At 43.2% G+C, this 18062-nt stretch overlaps 1 protein-coding gene across 2 annotated transcripts in view; it reads right to left on the minus strand.

The window, feature by feature from the left end:
- The window catches only part of sec22c (SEC22 homolog C, vesicle trafficking protein), a 46518-nt gene that overhangs the window by 9028 nt on the left and 19428 nt on the right, over positions 1–18062 (minus strand). For both annotated transcript variants that reach the window (XM_078536607.1, XM_078536613.1), the window contains exons 3-6: positions 14111–14274; positions 10648–10827; positions 8819–8937; positions 3636–3701 (exon numbers count right to left, since the gene is read on the minus strand). In XM_078536607.1, coding sequence (XP_078392733.1) covers positions 3636–3701; positions 8819–8937; positions 10648–10827; positions 14111–14274 — 529 coding nt within the window. The remainder of the gene's footprint in view (positions 1–3635; positions 3702–8818; positions 8938–10647; positions 10828–14110; positions 14275–18062) is intronic.

Below are 18062 nucleotides of genomic sequence, written 5' to 3' on the forward strand. Positions count from 1 at the left end.
ACTATCTCCAATGCAAGTATATAAATACAGAGGCCAAAACTGCACACAGTATTCAAGATGTGGTCTCATCAAAGCCCTGTACCACTGTAGCAAGGCTTCCTTTTTCTTGTATTTCAATCTCCTTGCAATAAAGGCCAACATATAATTTGCCTTCCTAATTGCTTGCTATACCTGCGTGCCAGCTTCCTGGCGAAAATAAGCAATTCTCAAGATCAAAAAAAATACATCAGCCCCTCCCCCATTTCAGAAAAAATACCCAATGTCACGCATTTACAAGGAGAGGTTTACTCTGAAGAAGAGTCATACGGACTCGAAACATTAACCCTGTCTTTCTCTCCACAGATGCTGTCAGACCTACTGAGTTTTTCCAGCATTTTTTGTTTTTGTTTCAGATTTCCAGCATCCGCAGTATTTTGCCTTTATCTCATATGAGTTTTACTGGAGCAGCAGAGAGGCATTGGAGGCAGTCCAGAGAAGGTTCACTAGGTTGATCCCGGGTATGAAGGGATTTTCTTATGAGGAAAGGTTGAGTCGGTTGGGTCTGTACTCATTGTAGTTTAGAAGAATGAGAGGCGACCTTATTGAAACATATAATATTCTTAGGGGGCTTGACAGGGTAGATGATGAAAGATTGTTTCCTCTTGTGGAGAGTCTAGGACCAGAAGGCATAACCTCAGAGTAAGTGGTCGCCCATTTATGACAGAGATGAGGAGGAATTTCTTCTCTCGGAGGGTAGTCAATCTGTGGAATTCTTTACCGCAGAGGGCTGTACAGGCTGGGTCGTTAAGTATATTCAAGGCTGAGACAGACAGATTTTTAATCAGTAAGGGAATCTAGGGTTATGGGGAAAGGGCAGGAAAGTGGAGTTGAGGATTATCAGATCAGCCATGATCTCATTGAATGGCAGAGCAGACTCGATGGGCCGAATGGCCTACTTCTGCTCCTACGTTTTATAGTCTTTATGCAGGGAATGAATGACCAAAGGACAGAGAGGAGGGCTTCAAATATTCAGCAGAAAAACAGGTTTCTCCTGTTGCAACTCGAATAAACCAGGCCTGGCACCTACTGAAATAGAGAACGTCAGAACGATTTAAACTTTCCAGTTCCAACTGAAGGTCATGGACAGAAACGTTAACTCTGTTTTTCTCTCTCTCCACATACACTGCCTTGTGAGTATCAGATAAGTTCTGTTGATGGATATTAAATATCCAGTGGCTTAAGGTGATACGGCGAATAGGTACTGGGTATTGATTAGTTAATTATACTCAGATGTGTATATAAAGAAGAGGCAGCCAGCACTGGGGAAGAAGGTGTTAGAGTGGAGGAATAAGTTCTGTGGCAAGCAATAAAAATTTCTACCAAAGCATCCTAGTCTCAGTGTCTTCCTCACAACCAGGCTCAGGAATTTCTCTAATGTGCCCGACTGGCTGAATGTTTCCAGCATTTATTGCTTTCATTTCAGATTTTCAGAATCCGCAGTATTTTGCTCATGCTTCAGAATGATTTCAATGTGCTGAATATCGGAGGGGGAGGGAGCAAGAGAGACAAAAGACATTATGCTACCACACCAGAGTTGAGGTGAGGACAAAGATGCATCTAAGGAGAGATAAGCACATGAGAGAGAAAAGGACAGAAGGTTCGGTTGATAGGGTGACAAGGGGCAGAAAAAGGCTTGTATAAAAGCCAGTATGGAACAATTGGGGCAAATGGCCAGTTTCTGTACATTATATACAGAACTAACATAGACATGGCACCCAGGGACACAGTCAGAGAAACGTGATTCACGCTAAGAACTAGTTCATTGGAATGAATGGCCTTCTTCTGCGCTGTAACGTCTATGAGACACAGACAGACAATGAGAGCTAAAGATAGATACAGGGGAAAATGAAGCAAACAACAGCACAGTGGTTATGTTACTGAACTAGTAAACAAGAAGTGTGGACGAAGGGTCCAGGGATATGAGTTAAAATCTCAATGCGACAGCTAGGATATTTAGACTTAGTGAATGGTGAGCAGGTGACTGCTGGATCGTTGTAAAAATCCATTTGATTCTTTGAGGGAAGGAAATCTGCCGTCCTTACCTGGTCTGGCCTACATGTGACTCCAGACCGACAGCAATGTGGTTGACTCTTAACTGCCCTCTGAAATGGCCTAGCAAGCCACTCAGTTGTATAGGGGTGGGCAACAAATACCAGCCTTGCCAGTAACGCCCACATCCCATGAACATTTTTTTTTTAAAAAGGACAGACAACGCCAGATGAAGGGAATAAACTGCAGGGAAAGAATTTTAAAAGAAACAAAAGAACAGAGAATAAACTTTGAAATGGGGGGCTGCTTCTAACTTGCTGTGTTTTTACAAATTCTTTATAGAATAGCAACTGACTGCTGTTTGAACTCCACACAAGCCTCCTCCCACCCCTCTTCATCCAACCCCATAAACATATCCCGCTGGTCCCTTCTCCCTCATGTGTTTCCCCTCAAAGGCATCTTTGCCTTAACCACTCCCTCTGAGGGAAAGTTCCACTTTCCAGTTACTCTCTGAGTAAAGAAGTTTCTCCCGGATTCTCTGTTGAATTTATGAGCGACTATCTTATTTTAATGGCCCCTTTGTACTGGATGGAATCTTGTGCCCTCCCCTATGGCATGTTTGGTGGCAGGGGTCATTTATTCAGGTGGGAGCATGGTGGGCAGGGACCCCACCACCTTCGGGCCTCCACCCCAAATAAATCCAGGGCGGGAAGCCCCGTGGATGGCTTTCCCACCCCACCAACTGAGGCCATTAGGTGGGCAATTAATTATCACTTAAGACCTCATCCCAGTGGCGGTGGTATTAACCCACCCAGGGTGCTTGATGAACACAACATTGCAGGCTCCTTGGAGGGGGTGGGAGGGTGGAGAGGCCTCATTCAAAGGCACTCGGTGCCTCATCGAGGGATCAGGTAGGGAGACCCCATTGAGAGCGACCCTTCCGGTCTTGCTGCCAACCCCATCAAATCCCTTCCCCACCACCCCCACCCCACTCCACCAACACCCTCCTGCCGTCACTCACCTGTGCTGCCGTGCCTCCTTGATCCAAGGCTTCAGGTGTCCTACGGGCAGCAGCCACCGCCTTCCCAGTGGCGCTGCTGAGTATAGAAGAACTGCCAGCCTCTTACTGGCCGCAGCTCTCAGCCACCACCCCACCCCCACCGCACCCCGCCCCCGCCCCCACCCCACCCAATCCCCCTTTCTGGGGTCCCTGATCCCAAGGGAAGGCTTGCTGTTGGCCTGTTAAGTGCCTGAGTGGCACAAGATGCAGCGGGCCTTCTCGAAAAGAGGCCAAGAACCCCCCGCCCCCCATCGCCTTCACAAGATTCCATCCCTGATCTCACCCACAATGGAGACACTGTTGTTATGCCTACCCTATCAAACCCTTTCCTAACTTGGAGAAACTCTTATTAGGTGGACCTCAGCCGTCTTTTTTTTGGAGGCCATCACCGGGACCATCGTCCCTCCTCTCAGATCAAGCCCTGCTGACCCCATCTCAAACTACCTGCACACAATAGTGATACCTGTAAGACTGATGTGCTAATTGAGGGTAGTTTTACGTGCAAAAACATTTGTTTGATAACCACTAAAAGGAAAGCTAACCTTACCTGAAATGCACAGGTAATAAAAGCTACGAGAAATGCAACAACTGTCTCCTTTTCTTCATCGCCATCCTGGGGAGAAATAAAATTGGCAAAGCAAATAATGACAAAATACTGAAGTACATTTCCAGAAGACAGCAATAAAAGTTCAATAATTTCACTTTCTAAATCCATTCTCTTGACATGAATCATTAAAAAGTAATAAATCGGACATTATCACATGAATAATAAGCCAAATGAGGAGCAAGTCCTAATGGAGTTAGAATTATCTCTCAAGACTGAATTTTTCTTTTACAAAACTGGCATGATCTGGACGTCTGAATGCTAATCTGGGATGTTTTCTGAAAGGCCATAAGTTCACCTTAGAACTGTCAGCCAGCAGGCCTCTTCCAAGAAATTAACCTTTTTTTATACATTTACGGGATGTGGGCTTCACTGGCTAGACCAGCATTTACTGCCCATCCCAAATTGCCCTTGAGAAGGTGGTGCGGAGCTGCCTTCTTGAACCACTGCAGTCCATGTGGTGTAGGTACACCCACAGTGCTGTTAGGGAGGGAGTTCCAAGATTTTGACCCAATGACAGTGAAGGAACGGCGATATATTTCCAACTCAGGATGGTGAGTGGCTTGGAGGTGATCTTCCAGGTGGTGGTGTTCCCATGTATTTACTGCCCTTGTCCTTCTAGATGGCAGTTGTCCTGGGTTTTGAAGGTGCTGCCTAAGGAGCCTTGGTGAATTCCTGCAGTGCATCTTGTAGATGGTACACACTGCTGCTACTGTGCGTCGGTGGTGAAGGGAGTTATGGATGGGGTGCCAATCAAGCAGGTTGCTTTGTCCTGGACAGTGTCAAGCTTCTTGAGTGTTGAGGGAGCTGCACTCATCCTGACCTTTATGGTACTTGAGGAAGAACTGGTTGTTTGTTCTGAATTGCAGTCACTTTAATTGGCGGAGAAAAAAAACTGAAAAGGAAGGTTGGTAACTTGCTGGAAATCACTTGAGTGAGAGGAAAAGAACTTAAGTGAACCTGCTTGTTTTGAAGGCAGTCTTGTTGGGAACAAGCTGAGGAGGGATGGTACCCTAGCTGGCTCTCTCTCTCTCTACATTGCCTAATATTGCATGTGGCTGTCAACCTGAAGACAGAGAACGCTCATCAGAGTGTAACTAGTCTGCATTTGGTCCTGCAAAGCTGAGACTAGTTGATGACAACTTCCAGACATCCACCGGGAGCAGCGGCCCATCTTCACACGAGGAAAATCCAGGTCGACAGCGTCGAGGTCCTGCGGACTTTATCCTTTATTTTATAACGCCCATCCTCCAAACTCCAACTGTGCAGAGAGACTCAAATCTTTATTTGTCTGTGTGTGTGCGCTGGGGGAATACTTTAGGAAGAGATAGACAGTTACACTTCACGATTATAATCGTGCATTAACCAGTGCTTGCAAACTTGTTAAAAGAAGTTATGTTTTAAAATAAATTAATCATTGAGTTTTCTGAAAGAAGCCTGGTCATAGTCTCTTTTCTTCTGGGTACTATTTTCCCTGGAGCAGAGGAGATTAAGGGGGGACATGATTGAGGTGTATAAAATTATGAGGGGCATAGATAGGATAGACAGGAAGGAACTTTTCCCCCTTGGTGAAGGGATCAATAACCAGGGGGCATAGATTTAAGGTAAGAGGCAGGAGGTTTAGAGGGGATGTGAGGAAGAATTTTTTCACCCAGAGGGTGGTGGGAATCTGGAACTCACTGCCTGAAAGAGGGGTAGAGGCAGAAACCCTCATAACATTTCAGAAGTATTTGGATGTGCACTTGCGATGCCATGGCATACAAGGCTATGGCCCTAGTGGGATTAGAATAGTTAGGTACTTGTTTGACCGGCACAGACTCGATGGGCCGAAGGGCCTTTTTCTGTGCTGTAGACCTCTATGACTCTACTCAAAGTAAAGGCACACAACTGGCCATTTCGGTGAGAAAATTAAACATCCAAATTAATGCTACGGCCTGTGGAGTAGTGGGGCTTGAATATTCGCACACTCCTCCAAAATAAGTGGATGGAAGAACAGTGGATGAGGTTTAATACAGGGAAGTGTAACACGGTGTATAGGAAGTAACAAAAACTAGGTGACATATAATCTGTGATGCTGTTCAAACAGTTGAGGATGGAATTGAAAGATGTCTGCTAGGTATTAATAGATTCAATATTCAGTGTGTCGAATCAGCATAAAGCAGTAACTAAGAAAACAAGCAGAATGGTGAATTATATAGCCAGAAAAGAGTCAAGTTGGGGGAAGTCAGGCACAAGTCTATATATTGGTTGCCAAGACATAGGGAGATATTCGATCCTGGAGACAGTGCAGAAAAGAGCCGACAGGCTGATCCCCAGTATGAGAATGCTGAATTATGACTAAAAGCCTGGGCTTTTCAGATTGATGGGAGGCACTGAGAAGTCACCTTAGAGAGGCTGGAATGACAGTGTATACTGCATATCTGGAATATTGTTGCAAACTCAATCGAGCAGTAGCACAATCAGCACAGGCTTCAACTAATGAGGTGCCATGAATAATGTCATGAAGCTCTGCTCAATACAGGGAGATCAATACATGGAATTGGCTGAGGGGAGTAATGAAGGCAAAAATCCCTGGAATCAATTGGAAGTCGTAATGGAGACTATAATGTCTTTGTGGCTGGGTGAGCCAAGATGAGTCAAATTTTTTTCCCTCATCCATATCAATTTTGTCAATTATCAGCTGTTTTCTCCAGTTGTCATGCTTTAAATTTTAACTCTTCACTCAGCTAATTCAAAGAGAAAGAGTAGCAAACTCAACTTTTGTCTCGATCAATACCAATTCCTAGCACCCTCCCAAATAAAATCAGCATAAAATTGCTCATTTGAAGAAACAAACTGTATACAGTTACACGGAGAGCAACGTCACCTCTTGTACAACTAGTTGAGCCTGTATCTCCGTAAGTTTGCATCTAAACGGTGCTATTTCAATAAATGTACTTTAAGAGAAGGGTAGAAAATATATATATGCAAATAAAAAGTCGTGAAAAGTGAAAGTGGAAATGATACAGAGAATTATAGGACACACAAGAAAAACGTTCAGCCCATTGTGCCTTTGCCGGCTGTTTGAAAGCTTTCCCCAGCTCTTTCATTTCACTAGCCTCACATTTATATTGGAAGAATGCTGAATTGCATTTTATAAGATGTTGTTATTCATGAGATCCTAAGCAGTTTAGCTCATTCTGCCCATCGAGCCTGCTCTGCCATTGAATAAGGCTAATCTGATTGTGGCCTTAACTCCACTTGTCTGTTGACCCCTCATAACCCATGACTCTCTTGTACATCAAAAACCTATCTCATTCAGCCTCAAATATATTCTTGCATATCTTAATGCTTATCTGAAGGGGGCTAAGAGCATAATGAACCTCAAGCATGGATTTAAATCAACAAACCATGCCTCAACAATCTACTGGAATCCCCATCTTTAGTTTTTCATTACTTTGCTCCCTTCTTCCATCTCCTGACTCATACAGGCTAGATTTCCACAGATGCTAATAACCCTTCAGTTTCTCAATCAAGTGAACATTGACTGTGCCTGGACAGCAAGAATCAACTATTCAACCTAAGGGAACATCACACCCAGATTCTGACCTCACCTGATGCCTTTCAACAAACTGAGGATAGGGAATGGGGAAGGAAGTTCAATGAATAGGTCTGAAACAGTAATTCTAATCAAATCTGCCCTTCCCCAGCTCAGAGGTTAAACGTGTTGCTTCACTACTGCCCTGGCCGACCAAGCTAACTTGGCACAGACCAGAGGCTGAACCTAGCATCATTTTGGCCTGCATTACTCAACTATCAGCTGTGGCTCAGTAGGTAGCACTCTTGCCTCTTGAGTTAGAGGGTTGTGGGTTCAATTCCACACCAGTACTTGAGAGAGTGCTGCATTGTTGAAGGTGTGGTCTTTCACATAGACATTAAACCAAGGCTATATGTACGCATATATTATACACACATACTCATGCACTGATCTACTATCTACTGGAAGTGCCATTTTTGAGAATGCAATTAAAACTAGTTCAGAGGTCTTTAGATTATCAGAAAGTGACGACAAATGAAACAAGGGCAGCCTGAAAAGAAAGAACTTGTATTTATAAAGCGTCTTTTACAAGCGTAGGATATCCCAAAGCACCCAACAGTGTAGTCACTGCTGTAATCTAGAAAGTGCAATAGCCAATTTATGCACAGCAAGCTCCCACGATCAGCAATGTGATAATGACCAAATAACGTTCTAACAATGTCAGCTGAGGGATAAATATTGGCCAGGGCAGCTGGAGGAACTCCCTTCTTCTTACTACACTGAAGTGCAAGTCTGGGTTTTGCACTCATGTCTCTAGAGTGGGACTTTATCCCACAAGCTTCTGACTCAGAGACGTCAGAGCTACCAACTGAGCCACAGCTAACAATGCCCAACAGGAATTTTGCAGATGATGTGCAGGGTCTCCTGCTGCTCACAGTATTCATAAATATAGATGAAAGTAGTTCTTGCAATGTTATATTAACAAAAAGGCCAACACTATCAAACTATGTGGCCAGACCATGACTACACAGGGGGTCAGGTGTAGTAAAAGAACATGAGAACATAAGAAATAGGAGCTTCAGTAGGCAATTTAGTCCTTTGAGCCTGCTCCTCTATTCAATAAGATCATGGTTGATCTTAATCTCCACACAACTTAATTCCCCAAAAATCTAGCAATTAATGACTAAGCATCAAAGACTCTGAATTCCAAAGATTCACAACCCTTTGACTGAAGAAATTTCTTCTCGTCTTAGTCTTAAATGGCCGACCCCTTATTGCAAGACGAGGACCCCCTAGTTCTAGCCTCAGTGACCAGGGGAAACATCCTTTGAGCATCTATCCTGTCAAGCCCCTTCAGAATTTTGTGCACTTCAATTAAATCACCTCCCAGTGTTTTAAATTCCAGAGCATAGAAAATAATTTAGTTATTATTGATACTGGATCAATTAAAGGGTGTGCTAAGCATCAAATAGATTTAATAATTTACATTTTATTGTATATTTTTGTAAAAATAGGGCAAAAATAAAAGAAAATGGGAAATAAAATGTTATTCAGCTCTCTTAGCCATTTCGTAGAATCTGTGAAAATATTTTGCCAATTTCTCAGTTACCTGAAAATTGTGTTCTATGAGGTGAACTCCACGGATCAGGTTGAGAGCTCCACACATGATATTAAGGATAACCGAGAGGATCCCAAACACACTTACTGGTTCCAGTCTGTAACTGGGTGCTGTGGATAAATAAACTGTATTTGTAAAGAGAGACAATCTGCCATAGCGATGGTCTTATTAATAGATGTGACAGTGTGACTGGTGCAGCCTGATACAAGAACAGATACCAGATTTTCTTGTTGAGGGACAGATTTTCATAGCTTTCCAGTTTAATCCTCGTTTACTCTCTCACTCTGTGGTCCTGACAACCTTATTCTTCCAACTTGTATGCCTGACCCGAGATGGTGAGTGGCAGGAAACTATTTTATTATGTAGAGCAGTGCAAAAATCTAACCTTCTCCTAACCCCCAACTCCACACAGGCACATGTGTGGGGCAGGGCTAACCAATAAGGAGTATGAATAGCTGATTGCTTTTCTGCTCCTTTCCTGTTGAAATCAAATTCTCTTTTTAGGGAATGTTCTGTGGGTTTGGAGTTTTGCCAAATATCATGCAACAAGCCTCCAACACAAGAATGCAACCCATTCCAAAGACCCGACCAATGCTTGAGCATCTGCCCTTGACAGGGCGGGGTGAAATCTGGAATTTGTGAGCATAGTATAAAAAGAGACAGGGATCTGGAAGAACAGGATCCTGTTCTAAATCTGAGCCACCATTACAACCCACCAATTAAATAAAGGAGTCAGTCTCCTATAGTGTGGCACACAGAAGTCAAGTCCAAGAATGGCAGCACTGATTTAAGAGACTGAATGACCTACTCCTGTTCCTAAATGCAGTGTTCAGGAAAGCATTGTTAGACCGCGGTGGATAAGTGAACCAGGATGTAACTCAAGCTTCCATTTTCAAACCGAGCAAAGAAGCAGATGGAGTATAGGAGTGTCTCTGCAATACAGGCTAAGGAGCTGAGAGATGCATAATAGAGCACCACCACCCTAATTACAGCATAACAAAGGGCAGCTTTTAAGGGAGAAACAAAAACTCATTTCACCCCCTTTCTCTTTCCATGTAGGCAGCAGATCAGGACCCATGGGACTGGCCTGAAGGCAGAGGCAGCAATTGTGTTGTGAACCTGTTGGCAAGGAGCTATATCGAGGCAACATTCTCCCCAAAACTTTATGGAAAATACCCAACCTCCACATCACGGTCAAGATGCGAAAAGCCAAGGATCACATTCACAGGAATCCTCGCATCACACTGCACAAAGCCCTGTGGAGACTCCAGCACCCTGTATTACCAAATGGATAACATTACTAAGCAGATATATCTGTCACCTGCCATTGGTGTACGATCATGGAAAGGTCAAGTTATGGCTCAATGGCATTCTTTAATCTGCCTTTCACCGTGTTACAATGGAGTTGGACTGCAGCCTTCTCTAGCCTGTTGGGAGGTTCCTATAGTCCAAGACAATAAAATAGCCCAAATTGATGCCACTTGCAATTCTGTTTAAAAAGAGATGCACAATATACTAAACTCACACAATATTGCCTCGTAATTACATGTGTTTCTAAACAGTTTCACGTTCTTAATTCTAAAATTTAAACTAATTTAAGTGCTTATTTTAACTGGTGTTTTAAATATGATTTATTCTCTAAATAGCACAAACATTGACTCTGAAGTCAGCACCAGAGCAATCTGTAAATATTACTGACAAACTCTTGCTGATCTCACTGAAGCAATTTAAATTGTGTCATTGGTGGGAGTGAATACATAAGCATTACATTTTTGAGCAACATCAATGCATTCTTCAGGCAGTGTCTGCTCTGCGCTTACCAGAGTTCGATTGCAAATGCAGGTGCCCATTCAGTGTCCCATTGGTAACCACTATATCATCCACGTTCACCTGGCAGGGTGGCGTCACCTTTAGCTCCCTCTGGATATTGGTCACACTGATTTTTAACGAAGGCCGGTTTGAATAGTTATAGTGCCATTTTATCTTCTGTATTACACTATCTGCAATTAAATAGAAAATGTTTATTTTAAACCTACCGAACATGCGTCCCGACGTCACCGCGTGTCATTCTGACCTTCAGTTCGGCGGGCACGCACCGGAGTCGGCTGCGCGCCCACTGAACTGTCAAAGGCCATTGATATTCTAATTAAGCTGGTTGTCTGGGCTGTACATCCAACCTTAAGATTGGCGGGCAGGCGAAGAGCCCAGGTGGCCTTCGCATTTATCATGAAACCTCATCCACGGTTTCATGAAGTGTTTATAAATTGAATAAAAATTTTAATTAAAATTCACTGACCTGTCCCAGCTCATGTGACACTGTCACATGAGGGGACATATCTGAACAATCTTTTGCTTTATTTGAGTTCTTCATAATCAAACTAAGCTCTGTGCCTCAGGGAGATTTCTGCGCTCTTTCGCACTCATGCAAAAGAGCGCAGGACCCGACTCTCCCTCCTCCCCCCACCCGCACAGGGAGCGCTCAGTGTTTCCGGGTGCGCGTCACGCTGGGCGGGCCTTAATTCTCCCCGTAGAAGAAGAATGAAAGACCAAGAGAAATACTTCCAATAGAAGCTACTTTCCTATTCAGTATTTTAAATAAACAACAGAAACTGTCGTTCCTATCCAGCAGAGGGCTTATTGTGGTCCCTTTTACTCAGTTTGTATTACAGATTCCCCAATGAAGAATGGGGGATTGGGATTCAGGCTGCGGCAACTGCAGATTGCCATTCAAACTCAATGGAGCCATCTGTGACATATGCAACCCACCAGTGACATATATCATCTTAACTCAAGTCACGACCAAAAAGCTGAAACAGGGAACGCCGACAGCAAAAGAAAATCAAGAAACAGGAGATCTCTCATCTCACACAGGAGGCCTTACCTATTTTTTTTTTCTAAAAAGCGTGAGCAGGTGAGTACTTTTCACTGCAAGTACTCCCTGCTGCTCATTCATTTTTAACTAAGGATAGATGCAATAGTGACCATAAAGAAATGTACTAAAGGTGAAAGGGGCAGTAATATTGAATGAAACTAAAGGAAAAGGATTAGAATAATGGATATGTTAAAAAATAAAATTTAACAATATCTCCCTTCCCATTTTTCTATCTTAAGTTCAGGAGGTCACAATCATTGGTATTCCCACCTTTTAAGTGTTTAACCTGCAACTGAAAGGCTGGTAGAAGCAGATTCAATAGTAACTTCCATACAGAATTAAATAAACACTTGAAAAGAAAAGAATTGCAGAGCTATGGGGAAACAGCAGGAGAGCAGGATTAATGCATAGTTCTTTCAAAGAGCCAGCACATACACAATGGGCAGAATGGCTGTTGGACTGTTGTAAAGAACATATCTTTTTATTTCTGTTGGGACTGTGGATTAAAATTACAATAGCTGCAGTTTGAAAGACATGTCTACTGAAAAAGTGTGAGGGATATATACAATGTTGCTGTCCTGGAACGGAGTGTGCCATGAAAGACAGGGTTGTGCCGCAGAGGAGTCTGGTCTAATGGGGAACTGCCTGTAACAACTCTCTAATTGGCTCCTGACCAGGTGACCAGGGTTTGTGTGAGAGCAGTGCAGCAGGATAGCTCCCAGCCTGAAAGGTACAAGACCTAAAACCTCTTGCTCCTGTGTGTGTCAGATTCCAGTAATTCTACAATAATAGCTGGCTAGCTTTTTCTCCTCATATCTCGATAACTTGCTCCCTCTCTGAAAACCCCTGTCAAGAGGCAAAGGGGAAAATCACTGCTAGAAACATTGAAATGCAAGTGCTCAACCAGTGAACTAAAGACTGAAAGTGCCTGAAGACCACCTCGTGCCATCAACAAAGAACTGAAAGGAACTTGGAAGACATCGATCAAAATCAGCCCATCAAATCCTGTACTCTGGAATTGGTGCTATTGAACTGTTTAATCCCACCCTTAAAATCTATATTTGTGCATGTCTTAGGTATCTTGTATGAGTATGTATCGGGATTTAAGAAGGGCTACAGTTTAGGTTATAGAGTTAGAAATTAGCAGTTCATATTTATTCCTTTTGCCTCTAGTTAAAGACAATTCGTTCAATAAACAGTTATTTACTTATTAAGTTCACAAACCTGGTGCTCGTATTCTGTTAACTTAAATTAAACAGTTAGGTGGTTTGATCAAACTTTTTCACATTTTTCACGGCTCAGGGAGCAGTGGGGCTTGATACTGCAGTGCACTATCCCCAGTGAGTCGTGACACTGTAAAATTCTATTATTTTTAATTGGCGCACACAGAAATTTCTGCTGCATTAGAATAATTTACTGAATAAGAGAAACAAAATTCTTTTGGGCTGAGGGAGGAGAGGAAGGCAAGGTGCTGCTCTCAGTCTAACCTTAATAATAACATGTGACAATATAAATTAGAGACAGCTACAGTGAATTTTGTTTCTTTGAAGACTCTCTCAGCTTCCACTCTACCAGAAGGTTCTCCAGTAAACCCACTGTTGCCCATTTTCTTTGGGGAAAAGCATCTGTGCTCCTTTCGAAAGTGTTAGGCTGCGCTTGGGAACTAACAAAGAACATCGTGAAACTAGAGAAATAAGAGTCCACCAAAATTCTCCGTGCCAATATGCTGCCTCACCTACTTGTTTTTAAATTTCATTCTTGGAATGTGTGGAGATGCTATCAAAAGGCCGGCTTTTGTTGCCCATCACAAGTTGCCCCGAGTAGGTGGTGGTTTTCCATCTACTTGAACTGCTGCAGTCCAAGTGTAATGGTTTGATACAAAACGACTGGCTTGCTCGGCCACATCGTAAAGCAGTTGAGAGTTAACCATATTAGTGTGGGAATAAAGTCACACGCAAGCCAGACGAGACAGCAGGTTCCCTTCCATAAAAGGGCATTAGTAAAACAGTTTGTTTTTTTTAAACAAAATTCTAACAGCTTCATGGCCACTTTGACTAAAGTCAAATTTTTATTTGCATGTACATTAGTACATTGACGAAGGGTTTGCCAGCAAAATCATTTTCAGACTGCAGCCATCAGAGAAGCCAACAGTTTTACCAAGTAGCTGAAGAAACTATTGGAAAGTCCGCCACTGATGGGAATTCCAACATAGACTCTCAAACAAAAAAAATAAACAACAGATGCAAATGTAACGGGCAGTCAATTTACCGAAACGTTTCAGGAATCTGTGGTGTAAGCTGCAGTCCAATGTTGAACAGGTCACAACAGGGAGATGGGGGGGGCTAGGTAAAGGAAAGCTGAGAGGCTGGAAATGGTAAACAGGTTGGGGAAGAAAAAGGCAGAAGACTAACCAAATTCAAGAAAAGCGTAGGGTCTCGAAACCACGTGAATTTTAGCGATCTCGAAGGAAGAAACAAACTCCATTCCAAGTTCTTCTAAGAAGCAAAATGCCATCGTTGTGGGGTAGTAGCTACAGCAGATGGTCATGTAGGCGATACCCTGTGAAGAAGTAAAACTGGGGGAGGGGGTGAAGATCAATGAAAATATTGAAATGGAATAGTAAGCTTATATCTTACATAATGCATAACTTAAAATACTACCCTTTGTAAGCTGGGTTGCTCCGGTATTCAGTTGAATACTGAAATTATCAGCTGAGCCTTCACAGATACATTTCCAAGATGAAGACTGAGCTTTATGATGCAGACTCCAGAGGAAACTCTTGCACCGTAAAAGAGACAATGAATATAACCTTGTAATATGGCTCTGTGCCCTGTACAGCCCACAAAGTGACCTTAGGCGTTTGCTACAGTTGGTCACCAGAAAAAATCCAGTTCAACTAAACACACTGTTTTCTGAACTGCCAATCCCAATGAATCCAGCTGTTTTACTTCGGAGAGGTTGCTACCCTAAATGTGCCAGCTGAGAGCTAGCAGCACTAGACGTGAGTCTCAAGAGCTGTAATAATAGCTTATGCTCTGTTCAACTTGCAATTTAGCCATGTCCCCGTCCCAGCTGCTGAATCTCATTTTCTCTGAAGAAACTATATCCAAAATGAAAAAGTGAAGGCTCATTATTATAGAGGCCAATCTCCAGTCAAAGCCTGGAGGTTCGGTGGCTAGGGCACCGAAACACATCTGCAGCTTCATTTGGTCCCATCGCCAGCATCCTCGATGATTCATCAGAGGAGAAAATGCTCACAGCACTGAGGCATGTTTACAAAAAAGGTGATTAAAGCACAAGATAGACACGGGCAGAGGCGTAGAAATTTCAATCGGGTCACCAAGCTATTGTAGCACCATTTTACAAGGCGAGGGGATAGAGATGACAGTGTCTCACAAAACCGAGTATTTACTCAAGCCCAGAGTGCTGTTATTTCGATTATATCTGATGTCTAATTACGATATGCAATTATGGAACAGCCTTCAAATGTTACCTGGGGCAGTGCTTTAAAATTTTCATAAAGAGGAAGGGCTCAAGCATAACTTAGGCACAACTCTGCTTCCCACAGATGAAGGCACAGTGGGGCAAACAATCACATTTTATTCACACTGCAGCAGCTTACAGAAATTAGACTATGTATCACACTCTGGCACACTTAGTCAGGGAATTCAAAGAATAGGGAATGTAGATGAATAGTAATTAAAAGACACAAAACGGAGAGTGATGGTAATATTAGCTACCATCTGTGCCTCTAAGCTGTGGAATTGCCTCCCTAAACTTCTCCACCTCTCTACCTCTCTCCCATCCTTTAAATCTCTCTCTTTGTTCAACTTTTGGCTACCTAATGCTTCCTTATATGGCTCGGTGCCAAATTTCTACACTGTTAAATGGGTCTTTTTTTTATATATATTCGTCGTCGGATGTGGGTGTTGCTGGCTAGGCCAGCATTTATTGCCCATCCCTAAATACCCTTGAGAAGGTGGTGGTGAGCTGCCTTTTTGAATCGCTGCAGTCCATGTGGTGTAGGTACACCCACAGTGTTGTTAGGGAGAGAGTTCCAGGATTTTGACCCAGCAACAGTGAAGAAACGGCGATATATTTCTATGTCAGGATGGTGAATGACTTGGAAGGGAACTTCCAGGTGTCTGTTGCCCTTGTTCTTGATGGGTTCTTGATTGGTATGGGGATCAAAGGTTATGGGGAGAAGGCGGGAGAATGGGGTTGAGAAACTTATCAGCCATGATTGAATGGCGGAGCAGACTCGATGGGCCGAATGGCCTAATTTCTGCTCCTATGTCTTATGGTCTTATGTCCTTTTGGATGGTAGAGGTCCCGAATTTGGAAGGTTCTGTCAAAGGAGCGCCTATATAAATGCAAGTTAATCTTGCTGCCTCTTTACACCGTACAATCAGAATCTCGCTGTAATTTGGCTCCTGAATTTGGAGGGGCCAGAATTTAAGCAATTAATTTTCCTGTCCTTTCACATGCTTCACAATTCACAGAATCACATAATCACACAGTGCAGAAGAGGTCCTTCAGCCCATCGAGTCTGCACCGACACGTGAGAAACACCTGACCTACCTACCTAACCTATTTACCAGCACTTGGCCGATAGCCTACCGAATTTCAAATTCCACTAGCTGTTGTGGTGGGTTTTGAACCCATGAATCCAGATCATTAGATTGGGCCTCTGGGTTGCTAGTCCAGTGACCTTAACACTATACCACTGTATCCCCATTCTCTCAGTTGCTACTTTTCCAGTTGCCTCTCTCTATCACCTCCCACCCAGGCCATAGGAATGTAATTACCCAGAGTCTGGAACTGCTCCCTCAAGGCTGTGGTGCTGATCCTTCAACCAAGGGCAAGTGCAAGTTCACATTCTCTTCTGCTCCTTCCCCAATCTGAGATGTATTCCACAGGGAGAGGTACTGTACCTCTATTAGGGAAAGAGCAAAGAGCTCAGAAAACTGGGAGGGGAAGGAAAAGAGGGAGAATGAATCCAGGGAATTCCCTGACTCTAGGTGACAGCCTACAGAAAGCATCTGGATTGTCTGGGAGGTGGGCAAGTGAATTACACAATCACAAGAAACATATCCAAAAATATCTCTTGAAAAGTGGGGCAGAAAATTACCTTTCTTTTTGAATTCAAGTGTTTAAATTTTTTTGAAATGTCTGTGCCAGGGAAGTTCTGGTCACCAGAGTTAATATTCCACTCCCAAGATTCAATGCATCAGAGCACCTTGAGGGATATACCCTACATAATGCTGCAGGTGTAATTTATTTTAATATTAAGACAGAATTAGCCCATACTCCACATTCATACTTAGCTGCACACTCACTACCATAAATTACAGCTTCCTGATTTGGCACTACACTGTGGGCAAGTTTACAGTATAGGCAGATGCCCTGTACTGTGCTAAGTTGAGATTCCTCAAAATTGTTTCAAAAGTGCCCATGTATAGAGTGCAAAATAAGGAGGCTAATGTTGAACTTATACAACATCTTAAATTAAGATGCAGTGCTATGTTCAGTTTTGCGCACTTCATCAGGATAAGAAGGCAATAGAAAAGGTGCAGCATAGATTTACAAAGCCAGTACAAGGGATGATGGGTTCCAGTAAGAATACTGGCTTAGGGCCCTAATTAAACTGCATCTGGAATACAATGTACAGTTTTGGTCTCCTTACTTAGGAAAGTTTATAATCAGAAGCAGTTCAGAGAAGCTTCACTCAACTCATTCCTGAGATAAAGGAGTTATCACGTGAGGAAAGGTTGAACAGGGGTTCCACTGGGGTTTAGGAGAGTGAGAGATGATCTTAATGAAGCATATAAGGTCCTAGGGGGACTTGACAAGGTCGACGCTTAGAGGACGTTTCCCCTTGTGGAGGAGTCTAGGACTAGGGGACACAGCTTAGAAATTAGGGGTCTCCCATTTAAGATGGAGATGAGAATTTTTTTCCTCACAGAGCATTGTTAGTCTGGAATTTTCTTCCCCAGTAAGCAGTGGGGGCTAGGTCACTGAATCTATTAAAGGCTGAATTAGATAGATTTTTTTGATCAACAAGGGAGTCAAGGGTTATGGGGAGAGGAAAAGTGGGGTTGAGGCCACAATCAGATCAGCCGTGATCTTATCAATTGCGGAGCAGGCTCGAGGGGCCAAATGGCCTATTCCTGCTCTTGACTCTTGTGAGAATTCTGACTTTGTTCACTAGAACTGAGAAGGTGAAGGAGTGGCCTGCTGGGGGTCTCAGACGAGGTAAGAGATTGTTTCAAGCAATCAGGGAGACAGCAACAAGATGGTCATAAAATTAAGATAAAAAATGTTAATGTTGGAAAGAATGGTCTGGTATTTACAGGGATGGTG

The sequence above is a fragment of the Cetorhinus maximus genome, chromosome 3 (genome assembly GCF_964194155.1).
Source record: "Cetorhinus maximus chromosome 3, sCetMax3.hap1.1, whole genome shotgun sequence".
Taxonomy (NCBI): Eukaryota; Metazoa; Chordata; class Chondrichthyes; order Lamniformes; family Cetorhinidae; genus Cetorhinus; species Cetorhinus maximus.